The 23270-nt window shown below is 45.5% G+C and overlaps 2 protein-coding genes across 4 annotated transcripts in view; one reads left to right on the forward strand and one right to left on the reverse strand.

Moving 5' to 3' along the window:
- Nucleotides 1–1506: 1506 nt before the first annotated feature.
- Nucleotides 1507–9491, forward strand: METTL21C (methyltransferase 21C, AARS1 lysine). Its single transcript, XM_010986046.3, has 4 exons — nucleotides 1507–1633; nucleotides 4622–4773; nucleotides 7547–7664; nucleotides 8731–9491. Exons 1-4 carry the CDS (start codon nucleotides 1507–1509, stop codon nucleotides 9123–9125), a joined length of 792 nt encoding a protein of 263 aa, XP_010984348.3. The 3' UTR covers nucleotides 9126–9491.
- Nucleotides 9492–11929: 2438 nt separating this feature from the next.
- Nucleotides 11930–23270, reverse strand: part of TPP2 (tripeptidyl peptidase 2) — a 58809-nt gene continuing 47468 nt past the window's right edge. For 2 of the 3 annotated variants that reach the window (XM_064492990.1, XM_064492989.1), the window contains 6 exons: nucleotides 22975–23126; nucleotides 20595–20691; nucleotides 19482–19612; nucleotides 17119–17326; nucleotides 14590–14709; nucleotides 11930–12884 (listed from right to left, as the gene is read on the reverse strand). In XM_064492990.1, the coding sequence (XP_064349060.1) occupies nucleotides 12795–12884; nucleotides 14590–14709; nucleotides 17119–17326; nucleotides 19482–19612; nucleotides 20595–20691; nucleotides 22975–23126 (798 nt within the window). In that variant the 3' untranslated portion in view covers nucleotides 11930–12794. Of the gene's footprint in view, nucleotides 12885–14589; nucleotides 14710–17118; nucleotides 17327–19470; nucleotides 19613–20594; nucleotides 20692–22974; nucleotides 23127–23270 lie in introns of those variants that run through there. The other variant, XM_064492991.1, reaches the window with a different exon arrangement.

The raw sequence follows: 23270 nt of genomic DNA on the forward strand, positions 1-23270 counted from the left end.
GATTCCAGGGCAGGCCCCTCAGCCCAGCACTGAGACTTCTGCCCTGAAGATGCTCTGGGTACCCACAAACAACCAGTCAGCTATCTTTGAGGGGAACAACTAACTTCCTGGAGTTGGGAGGAAGTTGAAAAGAAGGAGCAAGTATCTGCGGGAGGAGAGAGCACAGGCTGGAAGAGCTCTGCTGGCTGCCTTGGTGAGCTGGAGAAGAGGAGCAAACATTTGTGTGCAATCTGCTGCACGTGAACGCGAGGGACACGCAACCGCTCCAGGCGTGGAGTGGAATTACGCTCGCTGAAGACCCGCGCGCTCTTTCTGGTGTTCTGTCTGTCTGCTCACTAGAGTCAACGAATTCGTAATGGTGTTGCCGGTGTGGCTGGTGGCGCTCCCAGCTGGCTGAAGCAATATGATGGGGCAACTCTGGGGTGTAAAAACAAATCAGGAAAACTATTTACATTTTGTAAAAAAAGACTAGAAAACAACTGTGACAACTAAGCATTACGAGTAATTTCAGGGCAAACCAAGCCAGGAAACCAAGCCGTGTCCCGCCTGGTGGTCAAGAATGCAGATCCTGCATCTGGACCTCCTGGATTGGACTCCTGGCCCTGCTGCTGGCCAACTGCGAGCTCCTGGGCTGCTTCTGAATCTCTCTGTGCCCGAATGTCTCTCATCTGAGAAGAGGCATAATAATAGCTTCTGCTTCAGAGGGTTTGCTGTGAGGATCAGATGAATCGATGCACTCAAATCACGAGAATGGGGCTTGGCAACAACGCGAGGAGCCCTGCAGCCAGGTCAGGGGCCATGAGTCTGATGCTGATCAATGAGCCCAAGAGCCAGGTCCTCTCTTCTGAATCAGCAGAGTTTTCCTGTGCTGCACGAACCACTTCTGCACTCTTGCTGCTCGCCACAGCCCTAGGAGGTAGGCAGAAATGATCCGCCCCTTTTGCTGATGAGGAAATGGCATGGAGGGGATTAAGTGAGTTGCCAAGAGTCAGAGCGGGAAGCCAAACCAGCCTCTTGGCTCTCAGCCCTCGGCACTTTCTACTATCTTGCTCTAAGCCTCAGACGGAAAGGGAGCAGCCCTGCGTTGGGGCCAAACCCATGATGTCATTAATCTGCGGTCCGCAAGGTACCTCCAGGGGTATGCATGGCTGGATCAGACCTTCTTTATCAAGATTCAGTTCCAAGAGCTCTTGGAAGTACATTTTAGATCGCCGCGACGCAGTGCTGGTCTCGGGCTCTGGTGGCTCTGATTTTGCCTTTCTGCACACACAGAGCAGGTGGGGTAATGGCTCATGGTCTTCCTCCACTCCGCTCTGCAACACCAGGATGGCAGCTCTGGGGGGGGCTGCTTTCTTTGCCCGGGAGCTAAGCTGAAAAGCAAGTGTTCCTTCCGGCTCAGCAGATGCTAAGGCGATAAGCTGCACCTTGCAGAGGCTCTGGGCGATGCAGACAGCCTGGCTGAGTGCTCGCTCCTGGCCACTTCTCTCCTCTCCAGCGGCTCCTGTCATGGACGTGTGTCTGCGCTCCGAGCAGCAGCCCGCGCACCTGCAGGAGGGACCAAGCCCCCCAGACAGCCAGATAGAGGTGGACGAGGAGGCTCTGCACACAGATGGCAGCAGCGGACCCCCCGGAGGTAACATCCTTCCTCACCTCCATAGCACCTCAGTTCTTTTCCTGGTGATGTCATTTTCCAGGGAACCTAGGGGGCCGAGCATGTCTGTTTCCTGGTAACTCTAGATTTTTCCCTCTAGTGAATCTTGGTAGAAAAATGCCTTTAGGCTATTATATGCATAGCACCCAGAGCCATCCCTATGTTTTCATTATTTACCTATCAAAGTCCACAACTTTGTTTCACTCTGGGTATAAATCTAAGATAGATTTTTGTCGCCAGAACTTTTAAAAAGAAACAAAAGCTAGATTCCTTTCTGCTTTTGGCCAAAATGTACCCCTGGCAGCTGGGTCATCCAGTGGCTCCTTGTAAAGCCAAGTGCATTTTCCCATTCTGACAAGGCAAACATTGAAGACTGCGTTTCTGGGCAGGGGCTCAGCGGTATATAAATAACAGCCATAACACATGATGTCATAAAAGCCAAGATACCACATTCAGAGCATTTATAATCATTGAACGGGGAGAATTCTGTCCCAACTCTGCTAAACCAGGGTGTTGTTCATTTTTACTAAATTGTTTACATAAAAATTCAACTCTACTTATCTCTAAAGTCTGATCTCTCCAGAACTATCAGGCTAGCATAGATACAATAAGTGAAAGTAATGTGCAGTAAGCATACATTTCTGTATCTCTGCGGCACAGAAACAGGTCTTATGGGAGGAAATTTATGTGCCCAAGTTTCTTTATAATGTTGACCCGGAAAGTTATTATTTGTCATCCTGTGGAAGAATGAGCCACTTAAAATCAGCCCGTTGGCTTTTCCTACAGTCTTGAGAGAAAAGATAGCCTCCAGTTAGTGACACATGGGAGGAGGCGGGGAAGGAGGAAAGGCTTGGGCGAGAGGAAGGGACGGGAAGCCGGCAGGAGCCTGAGTCCCTGATGGTCTGGCTGCTGGAGTAGGGGGTCCGGCGATGAGCAGCTTGGGGAAAGGAGGGCCCTCCACGGGCTCCGGGCACCAGAGGGCCTGCACCAGCTGGTGGATTTCAGGAATTTCTCGAGCTGGTTGTTAAACATGGCCTTTGGTAAAATTTAAGTTATAGAAATGTACAATGAAATGGGTTATGTAAAGGGCAAAGGTATATGTAAAAACTTAGGTAACAAATACTCACGTCTCATCATGAATGATTTCCCTACATTTGACGATGATCTGTGCTCTTAAGCAGCCGACAGGCCTGGAGTCCGTGGTAGCAATGCTACCTGCCGGCGGCCACTGCGCCTCTTCTGGGGTGGTCGCTGCTCCTTTGAAATCACAGAGGTGATGGCGTTTACACGGTGGTCACGGCTGAACCCTGCATGTCAGGGCTTCCTTACCGCCCGCCCCAACCTGGCTGTTAAATGCTCACCGGCACGTCGTGGTCTGTTCCTCTGCCTTCTCATTGTCTCTGAAACGGAATGCACAGTCAACCTCTGAGCCTACAGGAGGAGCGGGGTCCTCTCTGTTGGGCTGACATTGTCAGATGTCAGTAGCTTCCCTTACAGGAGGCAGGTGAGGACCACAGGCCTCTACCCCCAACCCCCAACGGCCTCCCCACAGCCTCCACCGGGGCCCATGACAGGATAGGACAATGTCTCAGGACTGAATCGGCCACTGTTCGCCAGCAGGTTCTGGAAAGTTTGGTGAAGTTCCAGGTCCCTGGAAGCTCGCCTTTTTGGTCAGGACAGAGAATTCTCCTTCTGGGGCTGGAACACACCAGGTCAGAACCCAGGGCCGAGAGCTGCCAGCATCACCGGCAGCCACTTTGCTCACACTGTGGTCAGAGACCATTTTGACACTTTTCTTTGGTAAAACAGAACAAAAATGAATTTCTAGAAAAACAAAATGAAAATGCAAATACGTACATGATATGAGCTTTGGTTTCTCATAATTAGATTCAGTAGACGTGGTCAAATTGTTGTCAAGATTCTGAAGTGCTTTCTCCACGTTTCTGTCCTCTTCTTACTGGGACCCCATTACAAACGGTGTGCAGAGCCATGGCGGAGAACTGTCTAGTGTGGGTGGAAATCAGTGATCCCCGAAAGCTGAGGGTGGGTCCTGGTTAGGCCTCTCCGAAGCTCCCCTCAGCTTGAATTCACCCCCTCTTCCACCTCGAGTGTGTGTTTCTGATCCGAGCTCCTCCCGTATTCCATCCCTGGCTGGCTGTTTCCCAGGCATCGCTCGGGCAGCAAAGGCAGGTCTCAGGCAGGTTCCCCCAGACTCCTCGCAGCTGCTGCCCTCCCACCACAGGTACCAGCAGCGCCCCTTCCTGCCTCAGCCCCTTCGTATTCTCAGCATCCTCACTCTGACCTTTTGACTCACTGTTCGTTTTACTCTGAAACCTTCTGCACAACCCCGTGATGTTCTGTGCTCCCATGAGGTCAGCCCCGATCAGGTGCCCTTTTCCTCTCATTTTATATGATATTCGAGAGCGGCTTGAGTGGGTCAGGCATGTAAAGGAGTATTTAAGGGAGTCGTAACTTAATAGCTGGAGCTCATCTGACAACCTCCCCCACGACTGTGGAGCTGGCTGTCTTTGGGTGACCTGTACCTTTTGAGGAGCCGTAGGAAGGATTTAAGGAACACGTTCCAGCCAACATGTGGGAAGGTTACTTCAAGACCTAAAAATAGTCAGGTCCATGCCAGCCTCGGTCTTCCTTATGCCGATGGTTCCTCTGTGCCATTCTGCGGGCGGCTAGCTTCCTCCTCATCCAGACAGAGGGAGGGATGGGCCCACCGCATGTCTGTCTTCTCCCGAATTGAGGGAAGGGTCCAGGGCAACCTTTGGCATTCCATCATATGATAAAAATGTCCCCTTGGAATTTTATGTCCCTGTCACCCCACTAGTGTGCAGCCACTGTCCTGGGGACACCCCCCTCTCCGTGAAGACTGCTCCACCTGTTCCCCTTTTACTCACTGTACCAAGCGTGTATTTGTGGTCAGTCAACAAATCATGAAACCTGTTTTCTGTCCCACAGATTCTAACAAGATAGAACCATCACTTCAAAGCCTCCTGAAATTTGTTCCTGCAAATTATGCCAGCTACACTCAGGAGTACTACCTGTTTGCAGGCAAGAAGATCGTCATTCAGGAGTCGATAGAGAGTTACGGAGCAGTGGTGTGGCCAGGGGTGAGGGAACCGCCATGTCGGGGTGTCAGGATTTCTGGGGACAATAACAGCACTCTCATACACCTGTGTCACCAAGTGCCTTAACATCCGCGCTTCTCAAGTTGAGGGTCAACTGATGGCCCCCCGGGGGGGGGCTGCTGGTGTGCTTAGACTCTGCAGACACACGGCATCTCTCCTAGAAGCAATGACTTCCCTCTATGCTATGTTTCTTGAAACATTATTTTTTACTTTAAAATAACCTTGAATATATCAGGAAGTAGGATGAAAAATTCATATGAATTAAGAAAAAAATCAGAAAAAAGTGTTGAGAGTTTAGCTTTTGCAGCCTGCACCTTTGGGCCACTCCCGCTGCATGGTGTGCAGGTCCCAGTGGAAGTGCTCAGGAAGCGGTGCTTCAGCTCATGTTCCGCCTGCAATGGTCCTACGAGCACGGCCCTGCGATGGGTGGAAACCCTGAGTTTAGAGCCAGAAAACCTGTTATGTTCAGGCTGTGTGTGCTGTTTCCACTGGGGGCGTGGTGCAGGATCAGGCTGGGACAGTGGCCCTTGGGGCCAGCACCCTCGTTCTTGTCACCACGGAGGTTCTCATGCTGGTGCTCGGAGAGGCTTCAGACCAGAACTGCTCAGCTGTTAGCACGGAGGGACTTGGCTCCTTCTGGGTTCTTGTTAAATGCAGATTTTGATTCAGGAGGTTGTGGATGGGGGAGGGTGGTCTGGGCAGCATTTCTTACATCCTCCCGGGGGACGCAGACCTGCTGGTCCATCGGGTGGCCGTGATCAGGAGCTCTCTCCTAGGTGGCCAGGGAGGGGAGACGAAGGGCAGAGAAGTGGAGGGCCAGCCTCGGGCCCCAGGCTCTTACAGCTCCACCCATCCCGTTCCCACCCAAGGAAGCTCAATTTTTACCCCTTTGCTTAACAGAAGTAGGATTTCCTCCAGATAAGGGTTTTTCTTTGGCGTCACAGGTCAGAAACTAGCAAGCTGCTGCACGGCTCCCCACTAGCAGGGTCTGACAGACACCTTCAGCAGCGCCTCAGAGATCAGCAATGGAGAGAGTATTTGTCCACTGGACTGTTTTAATAAGGCCTCAGCCTTTCATGCACCAAACCCTGGCCCCTCTTGGGACCTTGGTTTCCTAAGAGCTGCAGAAGGGTTTCTAGAGTGTGTGACTTCAGGAGCAGCTGACAGAGGGTGCTTTTTGGAGTTTGCTAATAGGACTAGAAAGGGAGGGGGTGGTGGTGGCAACGCCAAAAGATGCAGCTGTTCCTGGGGAGGGGGGATCCTCCTCCAGGTGGCACCCGACGGGCCCAGGGCACTTCCGGAAGGAAGCCTACAGCCATCCCTTCAAAAGCCTCTCAATGCACAGGTCTGGGTGGCTCTGGGTGACATGCTTCCTCACTGAACACTCCCCACTCGGTGAATAATTACCCTTTCTCCTCAAGAACCAAAGAACTCCTCCCTCCAAACTTCAGCTCCCAGCTCCAGAGGTCCCGCTACGGCTGGTGCTGCTTTGCACCGTGTCGCTCAGCCCGCCGCCCTGCCCTGCGGCATCGCCTCTCCTGCCGTCACCCCCACCCAGCCCATCCTTCAGCACCCAGGCCATCTCTCCGGGGCCTCCGTATGCCCCTTAGCTCCCGGTGGTGCTGTCTGGAATCGGTTTCCGTGTCCCGCCCCCTGCTCCTCCGGTCCCCGAGAGGAGATGACTGCTCAGTAGGAACAGACAAGGAGGAAGGGAAGTGGCCTCAGGCCGTGGGGAGAGCTCAGATGGTCCACACCGCCCCTGCTCTGGTCTCGCCCTAAATAGGAAGTAAGGAGTCTAGAGCATCCAGGGGGAAGACAAGGCTGGAAACATGCAAACTAGAGAGTCCATTTGGCTTTTTCACCTCAGTATTCACATTCCCAGCTCATAACACTCTCATGCCTCACTCGGCCCAGACTCGAAGCCGCGGCATTGCTACCTGGCGCCCACTGGCCCACCCCTGACACCCCCACGCAGATCAGATACCTTCCATCTTTCATAGGCAGGTCAGGAGGCGGAGGCAGAGGAGAATGGAGGAGCAAGGAAAGGGACGTTGATTTTCTGTACAAAAATCTCCCTTAATTTATTCATGATTTTTTTTTTACTGTGTAAAGGATGTAACCTCCTTGCTACCACTCAGAGCGTGGGCCCTGGACCAGCCGCAGTAGCATCGCCCGGGGGCTTGTGAGAAATGCGGTCCTGAGCCCCGCCAGACCTCCTGCCCCAGGCCCCAGGTGACCTGCACAGCGCACTCAAGTTTGGGAAGCACTGTCCTGCCAGTCAAGTGTGGCTCAGATGAAATACTTGAAAAAATGACTGCACGGTTGTCCAGTGTAGCAGGCAAAGTCCGAACCAACCTGAGTGCTGACCGAGTCGGGAGGGAAGTGCTGTGGGAGTTTATGCAAAACAGCCGTAAAGCGGGTGGAGGCCTGATGTGACTTGGCCAGAGCTGCTGCCCTGGGCCCTCCCCTCCTGGTTCTGTCAGCGCTGGTCTCGTCTTCCTCTCCCTGGGGTTGGGTCAAGAGGCTTCTGATGCAGGCGATTTAACACGTCCGTTCCTCTAGTTCCTTGGGTGGGTGTTGGAGCTGCCATATTCCAGAGGTCCAAACACAGCAGTGCATGGGTGCTTTGATTCTTATGAACCCCTCAACAAACTGAAGCTATGACATGTCTTTCAGTATTTAACTTTCGGTGGGGAACGGGGTCACCGGTTTCCACTGCTCCAGTGTCCAGGTGACAACTGTGGATGTTTTTCAGGCCACGGCTTTGTGCCAGTATTTGGAGGAACATACAGAGGAACTGAATCTCCAAGATGCTAAAATACTTGAAATTGGTGCTGGGCCAGGCCTTGTCTCCATCGTGGCCAGTATTCTAGGTTTGTCTATTCGCGACCTTGTTTCGAAAGACATTTACTGTGACAACAGTGATACTGTGTGCTCACTGCACGACAGACAGGCTGTGGTTTAGGTGCTTGGTTGTGATCTCACTCACCGAATCTCCCCAAAATTGATCAAGAGCAAGAATTACTACTGTTACCCTAGAAAAGATAATCGCGCCTTCGAGGGGTTAAGTAACCTGTCCAATCCATTGATGACCGTGTGACAAAGCTGAAATTCTGAAGGTGTGACTCTTGAATCCCTGTTGTAAACAACTATGTTACACTGTCTCCTGCTTTCCATTGCAACTATTATAACCAACATTTTGAAAAAAATAAGTGAGTTAATCCAAGGTGAAGACAGATTTATACCCCAAATGCTGGTTAAGTCCTGGGCCTTGGGCAAGAGGCAGGAACCTCTGCCGACACTGTTACAGATCTTTTTCTATCAAAACCCATCTGGAAATGGGGTGATTTTGTGAACCCTTATCACTAGCTTTCAAAGGCCTAAAAATTAATTTAATGCATTTAGTAGGGGGCAGAATTACACAAAATAGACCATCCCTTGGGGAAAGAAAACTGGGTGTTGATACCTCAGGTAAGAGAAAACCGAAATCTTCAGATAAAAACAATTTTAGAAGGAAAAACATGAATTATTACACTAAGCAAATGCTAAGAACCTTGGCATCTTTTGTTAATTATGCTGAAATCTCCCCAAACCGCGCTGTTTAACTTAGTTTGTTAAAAGACAGGAACATTAGTCTATTTCAGTGATTCTCAACCCAAGGTGATCTTTGCTTCACAAAGGATGTTTGTCAACATCTAGGGACATCATTGATTGTCACGACTTGGGGGTTGGGAGGGGAGGTGTGACCAGAATCTCGTGGGTGGAGCCCAGGGATGTTCTAAACATCTTACAGGGCTCAGGGTGGGGTCCTCACAAGAAAGAATTTTCCAGCCTGTGTGTCCACAGAGCCCAGGTGAGGAACCTGGTTCTATTCTTCGCTGAGAGAATGTGCCCAAACATTTCCTGGTAATTATTCCAAGTTCTCTCTTCCTCTCTTAGGAGCTCAAGTCACAGCAACAGATATGCCTGACGTGCTCGGGAACCTGCAATACAACCTTTTAAAGAACACGCTGGGACGAACAGCACACCTGCCTGAAGTGAAGGAGCTGGTCTGGGGAGAGAGCCTGGAACAAAACTTCCCCAAGTCGACTTTCTATTACGACTATGTGCTGGCCTCCGACGTGGTCTACCACCACTACTTCCTGGACAAGCTGCTGGCCACCATGGTGTACCTCTGCCAGCCGGGGACCGTGCTGCTCTGGGCAAACAAGTTCAGGTTCAGCACCGACTATGAGTTTTTGGATAAATTCAAGCAAGTTTTTGATACAACACTCTTGGCTGAATTTCCAGAGTCATCCATCAAACTTTTTAAAGGAATGCTAAAATGGGACTAAACAAAATGCCTTTCGAAACAAGAGAGTGTCCTTTTGAACAGTGTTAGACATCGCATTTCAAGAAAAGATTTCTTTTCTAAAAACGCGAAGGTAGTGCGTAGAAACAACTTGCATACCTAGAATAAACATCACACTACAGTGACTTTCTAAAATAATCTATTCAGGATTATCTGACTAACCTAAACATACACAAAGAATAACGTGAAAAACGTAAAAGTAGCTTTGTTGGCTTCCAAGAGTCTCAGCTACGCGTTTAATAAATTTTACATGACTAAGTTAACAAACACATGGGTTTCCCCTCATTTCTGCTGGTTTTAAACTTGTTGATATATTTCTGTCACATGCTTTTTGAAACTGAGCTTGAGAGGGTCTGGATATCTTAATTTGAAGGATCTACTTCATACAGATTTTTTTGCTCCCTGCAGCAAAGGGAGAGGGTGCTAGTTAATAAGAAAAAGTTATAGGCTTAAATTAACACTGAAAGCTACGGAGACAGTGCTGGAATGAGAGAGTGGGTGTTGTCTTAGGGGCCGCAGGACTAGCGCTGAGCATCCGCTCTGCACCATCTCGAACGCCTCCTTCAGAAGTTCTTTATTGGGACTGACCTCTTTCTGTTTTTTTCAGTGATGTGGTGCAGACACTGGCCACCATTACCTGAAACTGGAAAGCCATCCTGACTTTTAAAATTTAGCACCATTTTGCTTCCTGTGTTAATCACGCAGTAATGTGACATTTTTGCCGAGGACGCCTTCTTCTGCAATGAATTTGGGTCCAGCTGTCAGCGTGGAGGTAGAGTGACTTAGACAGAAAGCAAGGCTGACAAGGCAGCTTTGTGTCACCGCCCCCAGATCCCAGCATCACTCACCATGGGCACCACTGATGGTCCTCCTGGGAATCACGGTTCAAAGCAGAGTTTGCCAGGCTGTGGATATATCTCTAGTTTCCACAGCAAACTTAATAAACTTCATTCTAAAATTTCATTATCTGAGAAAGACTTACACCCCATTGAAAGAGAGAAGTAGTAATTACAGAGGAGTCCTCATTACAACAGAGCCCTGGACGCGGCTCATAGATTTGAAAAAGAAGAAAAAATTTGCCTGTCAACTTTCATGCTGTACTAAACATACTGTTAAAAGGCGCTGTTACTTACCACCTCCCCCGGCCAGCTCCTCACTTGTCTGCTTCTCACCCCCAGCGAGGACTGTGGAAACATCAGACGGTCAGGCTGCTGCTGACCCGGCTTTCGGGGCGGCCCGGCCGCTTACTGCACCTGGAGCTCCGCACCTCGCTTCAGAGAGTGTGTCCAAATCCACCATGGGCTTTTCTTCTCCCATGTTAGAAAATATAGCAAAAAGAACAAAACCTGAGGAATAAAGTGAGAAGGAAACTCTGCAACAATGGTGATTTTATGTAAATCAGTAAGTCATATTGAAGGATCCTAGAAATTATTATATCTCAACATAGCTCAGAAGGGTGTACTTCAAAATAAATCTATTGCCAGGAAGTTCTGAAACTTAAAGTTCGATACTGAATTCACGTTCCCCCCAAAAAAGGTATCCGTGATTGTCATTGAAAATGGTATAACTTTTTGTCAGTGAAAAAGCACCTCTAAACATCTCTCCTCCATTAAAGTCATGAGAAAACTGACGGAAATTCTCGGAAGCAACATTTTCAGATTTCTGGGAATTAACCAAATGCACGTAGCAGCTTGAGGTGTGTTCACTCCAGTTAAACGGCTGAATCTCAGTATGAACAGTGTCCTTGTGATGTTTTCAATCTCCCCGTCCCCATCCCATCTCCAGCTCCCGCACAGCCTTGAAAACCAGCAGCCTGGCCATCACTGGAGATTGTTCCCCAGAAAACACCACGTGCGAGGCCGTCTTTGGACTCAGCTCTCGCTCAGCCTGTTCCCAGGGGTATTTGTCTAGGTAATTACAGGCAATTGTATAATTCTGTGGCCACCTGAGATGGTGGATACACTTGGGACTAGTTAAGAAGCTTAAGGAGATGCTGGGAAATGAGATGCTCGGAGGGGCGCTGGGAGCTGCCATTTTCCTGGGTATCAGCCCCGCTCGTGGCAGAGCTGAACACGTCCTCAGGAGAGGCCCGAGGAGGACCCAAGTGCTCACCCCCGGCGGGCCTTGAGGCTCTGCAGCAGGTGGTGCTTATAGAAATGACGAACCTGGTTGTAAAATGCGTTCTCTAATTTATAGTCAGTCCGTCAGCATGACCTTGGGGAGTCACTTGACCCCTTCTGAGCACCTGTTTCCTGATGGATTGAACCTGTATGTATGTGGACCTGGATACGTGTAGGCAAGAGAACATGCATGTAGTTGTTCATAGATGGACTCTGGGCAGCTCAGGAACTGTGCAAAATGTCTGCATGCATATTTGCATCTTTTTTCATAGAGGATCTAATGTTTTCATCAGATGGAGTCAATTATTCAAACACAATTATGAATGACTAAGACCAGATCACTGGGAGGCCTTTTCCAGTAGGAACTTCTAAAGGAACAAGATTTAAAAACCACACACACACAAACACATTGGCTGTGAGTAGAGGCCTTTTAATACCGTCTATGTACGTCTGTTTATTTGATGGAGGAAGGATGAGGGAAGGTGCAGCAGCCAGAAAGATAAAAAGTCAAACATACACTAAAGCACATAAGAATTGGAAATATAGTCAAATAATCACAAGCCTGTAAGAAACATTATAAATTACTTCATGTTGAATTTTTTGTCTATGGATTTAATATATTATTTCTGTTCCAACCCCAAATCATTTATGAAAAATTAAGACCAACTTTAAGAAGCTTCAATATTCACTTTTATTATTTATAAAAAAATTAAAGTTCAGAGTGCATATGGTGTCCTGCAATCTTGGTTTTGCACATTTATTCACGTGTTTACATTATTTCAACTTTAATAAACATACCGTATGTGTATCTTTACAATACCTGATCCAGATTCAAGCTGTCTGGCACTTATACATGTACTGTTAGTTCATTTTGATGCTCTGTACGTCACGAGGATGTTAAAAAATGATTGGCCTGAAATGACTCCAAGATGAAGACTGATTGAAGCATAAGCTCCAGCATTTGCCACGCGTTTATTTGTGCCGGGTTTATTTCTTTCCCTTAATTGAATGTGAACCATTTGCCAAAAAAAACCAAAAAACAAAAAAACCCCAAAAAACCTGGAAATGAAGTTCTGTTACTTTTTAGTCCAATAAATAATTTTAGCTACGCTTAATGTAGCTTTTTTTAAGGCCTTCATACAATTGAAAAAAATTAAAGTCGAGCATGTTAAAACCCTGTTCATTTATAAAATAAAAAATAGAATTTTATAGGTCTGCAGTTAAAAGTTACTGTTCAAAATCTCATGCATATAACAGCTGCAACCCAACTGGAAGCCCTTGGTGCTGGCAGTCAGGGCACAGCTCGCCACCAGTACGGTGAGGCGTTGCGAAAACACCATGATGTCAGAGGTCTAGGTTTACATGTACCAAGCCACACGCCAGCAAATTCTCTGATAAATACACATCATTTTAATAATCAATATTTGATAGCAGATGAAAACATGCATTAGACTAAAAATGCCACAAATTTGGTTTTATATCCATTCACTATAAAACTTCCTTTTTTAAAATCTGAAGTCTTGGTTCCGATTTTAGAATACACAATAATCAGGAGGATACATGATGGGGAGCCAGTTTTCAGTAAAAGATGCACAGTGAGTCCATCCAAGTAGCTTCATCAGCTATAATAAAACACACACAAATATGAAAGAACAGGTTTTTCAAGCTCAGTATTTAGGGTAAGTTCTGTATTAAATATTTAGTAATAAAGAAGTAGTTGCACATAGAACTTTCCTTCCATCCAACCCAACATCAACCCACCCACCGACCTTCCTTCCTGCCAACCAATCTTCCTGACCACTGACTAACCAACTCTCCTACCAACCAGCCTACCCTGGAGATTATCATCGCCCCTGCCCACTTCGCCTGCTTTCCTTCCTCTCCGTCTCCCTTTGTTCCTACCGACTTGACTTAACCTGCTCCTTCCCTTCCTGCCAACCTAGTTTCCTTTCATTCATGTTTCCTGAGCGCCTACTGTAGGCAAACTCTGTTCTCAGCACTAGGAAAACAGCACTGAACACGCTCACTTCCCATTTTCAGGAAACTCACACTCTAGTCAGGAAAGCCAAATAGTAAATAAGCTAATGCAGAGATGAATAAATAAGTAAATAATTAAGAAATATATCAGGGACAGAGTAAAAATGAAACTTGCTGTGACACAGACTGGGAAGAGAGATGGTCAAGAAAGGGCTCTCTGAGGAGGGGACAGTGAAGCTGGAATCCGGATGACAAGCAGCCTACTCTGCAGAAATCTGGGCAGGGGCTTCCCCAGTGGCTGGAGTAGGGGGTCCTCCGGGGGCAGGGGCGTTGGCCGTGCGCCAAGCGGAGAGGAGGCTGGCGTGGCAGCGGCAGGGTGCGTGTGTGCAAGTGGGACGTGAACGTGGCTGAGGTAGGAGCCAGATCACACCTTCTAGGCCACGGGGAGGGATCTGGATGTGGCTCGAATGTGACGGAGCTTCACCAGCAGGAGCCTAAAGCCATTTTTTTTTGGGCTGCTGTGTGGGAACAGACCTCAGGGGAGCAGAGTGGTGGGAAGATACGGCATGAAGCACCCCTGATGTGAGCATCTGGGTGGACCACTGGCTTCACAAACAGAAGAGCTCACGGTTTATGGTCTATGTGACGAGAAGACATTAACAACCAGTTCCAGAAAGAGCTCTCTCAAAGACCTGAAGAAGCTAATATAAAACATCTTACAATTTGAACTGACTGGGGAAGATACACAGGAAAGGTCTAAGAATAAAGATTACCTGTAGCCTACCCCAACCTCTATACGTCTTTCAGGTAAAATCAATTATGCACGTACAAAGGCCAGGCTAAGACAATTTCTGCGGAATTCAGTAAATTTTTACACTTGACATTTAATTTGTGCAGAGCTCAACCATAGAACTTCCTTGCATATAACACTATACGTGGTAAAATAACAAATGACCTATCATTTCAAATGAAGAATAAAATCAAATATAAACTCTTAAAAGTTCACCCATTTTTAGAACTGAGCCAACATGTGTTTAGAAGGAATTATTCATTTCCTTCATAAGGGAAATCTGTCTTCTAACTCTACAAAACTTGTAATGCATTTTGCCTATGTTGAAAACACGTGAGGCTAAATATAGGTTTTCTGGACAGGTGTAAAAAATGTTTCAAAAATTTATAAATAGCTTATTGACTATCTCTCACGGATTTATTCACATTACGTTAATTAGACCAATAACCAGTCATGCTGAAGTTGGTACTGCTGTATCACTACCCTAAGGCTCTCTGGCTGTCCTGTCACTATACGATATTGAAATGACACTCAACAGTGACGATTTAAATATCACTTACTTGAATACAATTTTTCCAGTTTTCTTTTGTTGGTTTTTCTTCCACCAGTTTAGTTGCAAATTTAAGGCCTCTCCCATACATTTTATTTACTAATGCATGCTTGTATGCAAATGTCAAAACCTACAATGTAAAACAAGATACAGCTTACCTACAAAATATTTACCTTTTAAGGCATATTGCATTCATAATGAAAGAATCAAGGTTTTAACAGAAGTGTAACTTTTCAAATAAACATGTTACAGCAAGTAAATTTTAAAAACTTGAAAAAAGAACAATTAATGTCTTTAAAAAAGCTGGGTGTTCCACAGAACAAATAATTTATTCAGGGCAAGAAGATTATGATGATAAATCACTAGCTGCTGGAATCCACACCAAAACACCTCTTTATGTAAAAGAAAGCCAACGTAACTGATTATAAAAATGCAAACTAGGATAGAAATACAAAACTAGAGAGCCACCATAAATTACCAAAGTTGCAAAAGAGGACAGAAATAAAAAAATAAAGTATCAAATTATATACACATGTTATTACTTTCATCTGCTTCCTTTTGTATGAGTCTGGGTCCTTTAATTATTGATCTGTCAGGTACACTTATAATCATTTATTTGTATTTTTAGTCTGCACTTTAGGACGTGGAGAACATCCTCAGAGAAAGGAATCCTGTCACATTTGTTTGTGTTCTAGAGCCAAGCACAGTGTTTAACAGTTGTTGCTACTGTTACTGGAGAGCAGCTTCTTGTCTTGTGGCAGAAAGAATTCAGAGATGAGACACAGAGGACAGGAAAGGAAAGTGAGGATTTATTAAGGATGTTTTCAAGGGGAGAGCGGGCAGACTCAGGCGAGTGCTGCCCTGAGTTTCCTTGGCAAGCCCGCTAGACAGGGTGTAAAAAATGAATGCGCGGAATATTCATTGGAGAGGGGAGGGTTTGGGGTCGTATTCCCTGATTTCCACCCCAGCTCCACCTTCCCGAGGGGCAGAGGGATATTTGTCCTGATTTAGTCTTGATTGGAAGTGTCACAGCGTCGGTGCATGATGGGCACTTCTAATCTGCAAGGCTAATTTTATTGTAATGAGGGCATAATGAGCAAAAGTTCATATTCGGACGCTGGAGATTCCCACCTTTTCTGACCTTTCTTTGCCTCCAGGACATCTGTCACCCCCAAATATGTGATTTCCTATCAGCCGGGAGGTTCCTGCTTTTCTCCGCCTGCCCAAGGACCCCCGTTGTTCACAAGATGTGTGGTTTCCGTGCCCCTCTCTCTCCCCTCACATCTGCCTGCTCTAACACTACAGACGTGGTAAACAGCAGGTGATGAACTGCATGCCCTCTAATACAGCAGAACTGTGGCAAGAATAAAATTATTTATAGCAACTTTACTGTGATGCTCATCAAATGCTTATTGCCTCGCTGTTGGACCGGGTTCTGACTCAGCCTCCTCCAGCAGCAAAGCAGCAGGCACCGTGTGTGGCACGTGGCGGACATGCGATAGCTGTTAGTACCAACAGCCAATACTGCTGATGTCCATTCACGTGCTCAATACACTGTCATAAAAGCCTGTGGCAGGTAGTGTCACTAGCCCGCACCAGAATCCAGTCCCCAGCCTAAGGTCACACGGATAAACGTGGCTGAGGCAGGACTGAAGCCCCAGGGGTCTGATTTCAGATCCAAATCCTTAACCTCTGGTGCAGGTCCCTTCAGTTTCTGGAGCATAACTGAGTTCCTTCTACAAAAGCACTATTGCACTGTGGTGGAAAACTCTCAAGCTGACAGGAAGAATCTCCTCCTACTTTCAGGGGTTTTTACTAAGAATTACCATAGTTTACCCTGAAAACAAGCATCTGTCTACTAAAAAAAAAAAACCAACAGTTTGAGCTGGGTGAGCAGAATTGCACTGATTTCATATTTTCCCGTGTGTCCAGAAGAAAGGAAGACTGCCAAAGCCTGTGCTTACATAATCTCTACTGTAAGAATCACAGGAGGGAGCTAAAGGGGACTTAAAATGTTTTTATAATCAACATTCAAAAAGTTCATCACATTAATGTTACTTTTTCTATAAACTGGGTTTTAAAAACTATCAGTTGCAAATCAAGATGATAATTATTTAGAAGCTGAAGAGTTTTGAGAAAATTAACATCTAAACTACCTGCAGTGCCCCACCTCCACCCCCGACAAACCAGCCCACAGCCAGATGTGGGCAGGCAAAAAGACAGCTTCTAGACGCTTCTTAATTTCAGCTTATACGTAAATGGCTTAACAGGAGACCACTACATAGACTCTACTTAGCCAAGCTAGCGTGGCTAAGCGGCCACCCTACAGACAGATAACACAACAGTGAAGTGGTTTTCAAGCCAGGAAGACAGAGCTAATAAACACAGCGTCTTCCCCAGGGCCCAGCTCAGCCTCTCTGTTTACCCCCTTCCCCTCTGCCCATCAGCCAGAATAGCCAACAGCAGGCAGCGGCCACAAGAGAGGCCTGCGAAGGACTCCCCCCCAGAACTGGGCCAGAACAAGACGCACAAACGGTACCTTATTGTCATAAAGGTCAGTCCATTTTGTCGTTTCCCAAAAAGTCTCTGCCAGAGAATCCAGAGCACTTTCTCCCTCGTCCTCTCTTCCCTCTGCATCACTGGACACGGCCCCGTCCAGCTCCTGGGCCTGGAGAAGATGGTCGGCCAGGGCGCAGCCCTTCCTACAAAGGGCGTCTACGAGCGTCGACTTCTGTTTGTCCATGTCACTGTACACCAAACCAAAGCACAGTCCACAGTGAGTTACATTTCTTTAAGAGCACAGCTTATCCGAAATTAAACTCATGCATTCTTCGCCTGAGATTCACAACGCAGAGACTCCGTGTAGCCGTGTACGGGCATCTGTGCGGCACATCAAATGAGCCGTGGTGACACACAGACCGAATGAGCCAGGGTTGCTGTACTTGGTTAAACAGCCTGCCATAAACCACACAGGAAAGGCTGTTCCATTCTAAATCCTGTCGGCTAAGTCATTCTCAGAACAGTACCTTCTAAGTGTTTAGATCTCTTATGAATACCAATCATTACATATTTGTCTCTGTGGAGTCACAAACTTTCATGTATAAATACATGATAAATAAAATCAGCCAACAAATACAATGCTTATTCTGAAAATGTCAGCAACTGTTTTAGCATTTTAACATATTAACTCACTTATACACAAAATAACTCTATGAGTAAGAGACCATCAATTACCCCTATTTTGCAAAGGAGGAAACTGAGGCACAAAGAGATAAGGCAGTTTGTTCAAGGTCCTATAGTTAGACAGCAGTACATCCAGGATTCTAGGCTCAGCGCTGGCCCCAGAATCTCTGGTCTTAATCGCCTTGGTCCCCAGCCTTGCTCCAGGGCAGGCATCTTTGTTTTCTGATGTATTCCAAGTGCTCAGAAATATGCCTGGCACAGAACACACTCAATAAATCACTGCTGAGTGAAATACAGTAACAACCTACACTCCAGGAACAGTGTTGTCTAGAATGCTTGCTTACTTGAGGCATCATGTCCAACCTCTGTCAGATATGCATGAGGATGAGGATTAAAAGTGCTGAGAAAATGACCATGAGGCCCTCAGACACGGGAAGAACAAATTGTCTCGCACTAACAATGACTCTGAAGGACCCTGAGTGACACGTGCCACGTGTAAAATCCGCTGGGACTCTACAGTCAACACCAATTAGACACTGACGCCAAAAGGCAATTAAAATGAGAAAAAAAAATAAAAAACAACCAAAACAACCCAACAACTTGCTATGACCTAAATTACCCACCTTAACACACCTGCAACGTAGATGAGATTAGGCCTAAAAGACGCCTAAGAGTTTATCCGCAGAGTTTTGAAGCTTAAAAGAGCCAACTTCCATTCTGTTTTGGTGGAAATGTTTCTGGGGCTGCTCCATCGCTTTGGACTTACGCACAGACGGATGGATGGGTCTGGGGCTGCTCTACAGCTTTTCACTGACTGAGGCCCCCGTCACCCCCCACCTCTTAGATGCCCGGCAGCACCTGGAAGGTCTTGGCAGTACTTCATTTATGCTTCACAGTGACCCCAGGAGCCAGACAAATCTCTGTCCCCATTTTGTGAGGGAGAACTGGGGCCCTGGAACAGAACTGAACAGGCAAGGTGAGCCTGGCACATTCCATCATCCGTGGCCGTCCTGACTGACTGGTCCCAGGGAAGGGCCGAAGGATGCAGAATCCAGAGGCCGCACTGGGGGGGGACAAGTGTGCTGGACCACCAGTCCTAGATTAAATTGCCTGTGAGACTCCTATTTCACCATTCTCCGCTCCGATGACCTAAATCCCACATATCTGGAATATTCCTGCCCTACCCTCTTCTACCTTAGAATCGATCTGCTCAGGTTAGATACCAGTTAATCCATGAGGCTTTCTCCTCTTAAAGGAAAGTCTGCTCTCCTTTCCATAGGCTTCCACAATTTAAAATCCTTGTTAGAACTCTTAATCACATTCTACCTAGAAATCTCACCTTCTGCATTAGAATATATGTTTTCTAAGAGTTGAGAGTGTCTTGTCCATTTTTTTTTAACATCATTCTCAGTAAAGCTCCATATAGTTTTTCTCAAACACCCCCAAATCAAATTTCATTGGTCCTGATCAAGGTCACTCAAATCTCTCCACCACGACCACATTCTCCACCACATGGTAGAGACAGCAAATGACTTTTCTTTTGCTTAGTCTTAAATGACTGGAGAAAATGACTACAAAATACCTAAGGATGGAGTAACCAAAAATTGGTAACTCCAATTATAAGGATATAACAAATACCAGAAAAGAAGGGTATTTTCAATAATTAAAAAAAGTAACTAAGAAATGAGATGCAAGAAAGATTATTTACTGGTTAGGTACTTTTTTATAGTAGCTGCATCAGGTCTGGGGTCGGTCTTCATTGCAATATAAACTGCTAGGGCCGTCTGATCTATATGAGAAATAACAGCATTTGCAGCTTCAACGATTTCATTAAGTCTTTTCATTCGTTCCTGGGGAGGAAAAAAAAAGACCTAAGAAAAAACTGGACATATCAATGAGAACCCTAACGCATTTCACTTAGGCCGTCTGGACCAGGGGAACTACCGCCCCCGCAGCGGGGAGGGCAGGTGGTCTGCGAGCCCCGGGGCTCTGCGCCAGTCTCCCACCGCGATCACTGTGATCATCAGCGTCTCTGGAAAACCTGAGCTCAGATGGGAAAATACCCGACGTTCCCCACTGGCGCTAAATAGAGTAAACAAATACAAGCTTCACAGAAACATCAAGTGTTCTCCACAAAGGCAGCTCTTTTTCTGAGTATCTTAAGAAAAGAGTTTTGAGACATGATCAGCCACGTGACCTCAGTCCCACACATGAAAACAGAAGTAAAAAAAAGCAGAGCTGATCAAATAGATTCTTTCTAATGTGTTACTGAAATCACAAAGATGAGCATACACAGGAATAAAACCAAGAGTCTGTCCAGACACCAGGGTGTTCGTGGTGTTTCTCTCAATGCCTTCGAGTTCACTCTCGACCCTCGATAACTTTTAACTGATTATGGTTTCTACTGCCATGATTATCAGTGAGAGCTGGTCCATGTGAAGACAGCTGGGAATCACAGCCAACTCTTAAAAATCAGAAACAAAGTTAACAAAGTTAACGCAAAGGTGCTTAGATTTCCAGCAGGCCAGTACCACTGCCTTCCGCTCCTGGCTCTTTAGGTTAAGGTCAGAAAAATAATCCTTAGGGTGTCGTATCTACTCCTCCTCCCACCAGCCAAACGTGTAAGCGAGAATCCTCAACTCAACTCATAGTAATGGCCAAGTCCTGCAGTCAGCATAATGAAAAGTGCTCAACAGAACATTAGATTTGAGGAAATATGTTTTTAGTCGGCAAGAAGAGAAGACATGTAAGGTTGCACCTTTAGTCAAAATGCAAACCTTATCTAATACTGCAAACAAAATAAGACACTCATGAAAAACGAACAGGCCTAACCTTTTCAGCATCCAACTGATGAAGTCGTGCAACATACAGAGGAAGATAATTAGGATATGTTTCTTTCAGTTCATTATAAATGTCACTAGAATCCAGCCTAGGTATATGAGAAGAGAGAAACATTCATTATTTCATTTCTTTTAGAAAGAAAATAATTTCTGTCTCTCCTATTATTTAGCATTGTTTCAAAGTTCCAGTCAATAACCTAAGGCATTAATCTGAAATATAATTATTGACAAAGATTGCATTTATTTACAGGTAGTATAAATCTGCTTACCTAGAAAACAGAAAAAAATCAAACTGAAAATTATTTCAATTATGAGTCCAACAAGATAGTCAGATAAAAATCCGTATCAGCAGCTTTGCTACGTACCAGTTATAACTAGATTTATAAAAAGTGGAGAAAAACATTTGAAGACAGAAAGATGAAAAGACCTAGAAATGTCTCAGATCTACAAAGAAGGAACAGTTACACTTTTTTGAAAAATCTGAAGTTTTGAATGAGTGCAGAGACGGATGTTCCACATTCCCAGCTAGGGAAGCTGCGTGCACCGTGAGCTCTTCCTGGTCATGAGGAGGGCGGAGCGGCAGCTCCAGGCGGCCTTGGTTTGCCCTGCCTGGCAAGAGACCACATAGGGATGGGGGTCGGGCCTCGTGTCCCCAGCAGTGCCCACCCCAGCAGACCCTCTGCCCTAGCAGGGGCTGAGCAGGGGAGAGCCCCCACCTCTTGGCCAATTCTGCCCAGGAAGGTGGGAGCCTTGGGAGGGGGCACCTGTGGTCCTGGCAGCAGCCTGTCCAGAGGAGGGGGAGGTCTGCAAACTGAGTGGGAGTGGGCAGAAGACTGTGACCTTGCCTCAAACACCAGAGGCTTCATTTTCTTAAGGAAATGTCTGCAGACATTCCTAATAGATGTTTCTTCATCTGCTGTATGCCCTTAGGATCATTTCCAGAGGTTTAAAAAGGTTTTTTTTCAAAAGGGTTTTCACCAGTTTTCTGGGCAGCAGGTTCATGGGACTCCTCGCATTTCATGACAGAAGCAATGTCCACATTTCACTTTTAAAGTTTACACTGTATCTGCAAATGTTGATGATGCTCTACAATCAGCCAGGAAGACAGCCTAGTTTTAAGTGGAAAGAAAGGTAGGTCTAAATGTGACTGATGCTATGAGGGTTTAGTCCCTGGGAGTTATTTTCACAATATGATGATGTCTCTTCTCTTCAAGACCTGACTGTAAGGACGGGTACACATCCAGTGAATGAGGACTCCCAAAGAAAATCTGTGCTAAAAAAATACTGCAAAACACAAACGGAAAAAGCAATCGAACTGCCTGCATAGAATAAATTTCCACTATGCAAAAAGCAGGCTAAAGTCAAAGAATAAGCTGGGGGAAGAATCTGTGACACGTACAGAATAAAGATTAAAATAAGATTTTACAAAAGCATTAGTATCTTTTATGTTAAAAAGTTAAAAGAGAAATCTGATGTCTCAATAGAAAAATAGGTAAGAACATATTCAGTTGATAGAAGCCAAAGAATGAAATGAAAATATTAAAAAAAAAAAAGCTCAAATTTAATAATAACCAAAGAAATGCAATTTAAGACTGCAACAATGGCCTTTTCTTCTTGCACCCTATGGTAGCAAGACTTTATTTTTAATTACATGGCTCACTGTTGGCAAAGGTACAGGGAGTGAAAGGCTCTGTTGTGTTCCACTGGATGGACTGTAAATTGCTCATTTGCTCTAGAAAGCAATCTGGCAAAATATATCAAGATGATTTTTTAAATTAGTATTTTTGATTCAATAATTACATCTTTAAGATGCTATCTGATGGAAAAGTTAAAAAAAATACTGTATGTATCAAAATGCCCATCACAGCATTAGAGAGAAATGCTAAAAATGTATGTGTCAAATGGAGTATTTAAATAGGTTATATTTCATCCATAGAATCACCACATAGTCATTAAAAATGGTGTGTTAAAGGACTAGCAAATGACACAGGAAATGCTCATAATCAAATAGTAACTGGAAAACCAGGACACAGTATCACTCACTCGCTACACGTACAAATATATAGACAAACAATAATAGGACAATGATTATCTTTGGAGAGGGGGCAAAAAGTGATTTTTAATTTCTTCTTTGTATCTTCCAATAAAATTCTCTTCCAAAAGCAAATCAGAATAAGGATTAAAATAAAATTCAAAAAATTCTTATCACAAAAGGGAATGAAGAAATAAATACAATTACAAGAAAATTTAAAAGCACTTGTAATCCTACTAGCCACTGTTAACATTTCTGACACAGCCAGCGCATATACGCACAATACTGTTATAACTGGGAAAATAAAAGTAAACAGGATTAAAATCCATTAAAAACTTACTTTGTCATCCATTGAATTTTAAGATCTCGTAATGCTTCAGTAAACTCTTCTTTTAAATCTTTCTCTTTTTCTGAATCTTTTTCTTTGTCTTTGCTACCATTCTTAGTTTTTGTTGGTGGAGAGATTAGGTAGTAATGAACGGGGATTACATCCTGTGAAAAATGAATGTGGAGAGAGTCTTAAATTAACATGTTTAATTTTACTTGCTTCAAAATCTTCAACAGTCGAATATCACCTGACATGGGCCACACTTGAATTGTACTACACTGAATCTCAGATTCTAAGGGCCACGACAC

This window comes from Camelus dromedarius, chromosome 13 (genome assembly GCF_036321535.1).
Source record: "Camelus dromedarius isolate mCamDro1 chromosome 13, mCamDro1.pat, whole genome shotgun sequence".
Lineage (NCBI taxonomy): Eukaryota > Metazoa > Chordata > Mammalia > Artiodactyla > Camelidae > Camelus > Camelus dromedarius.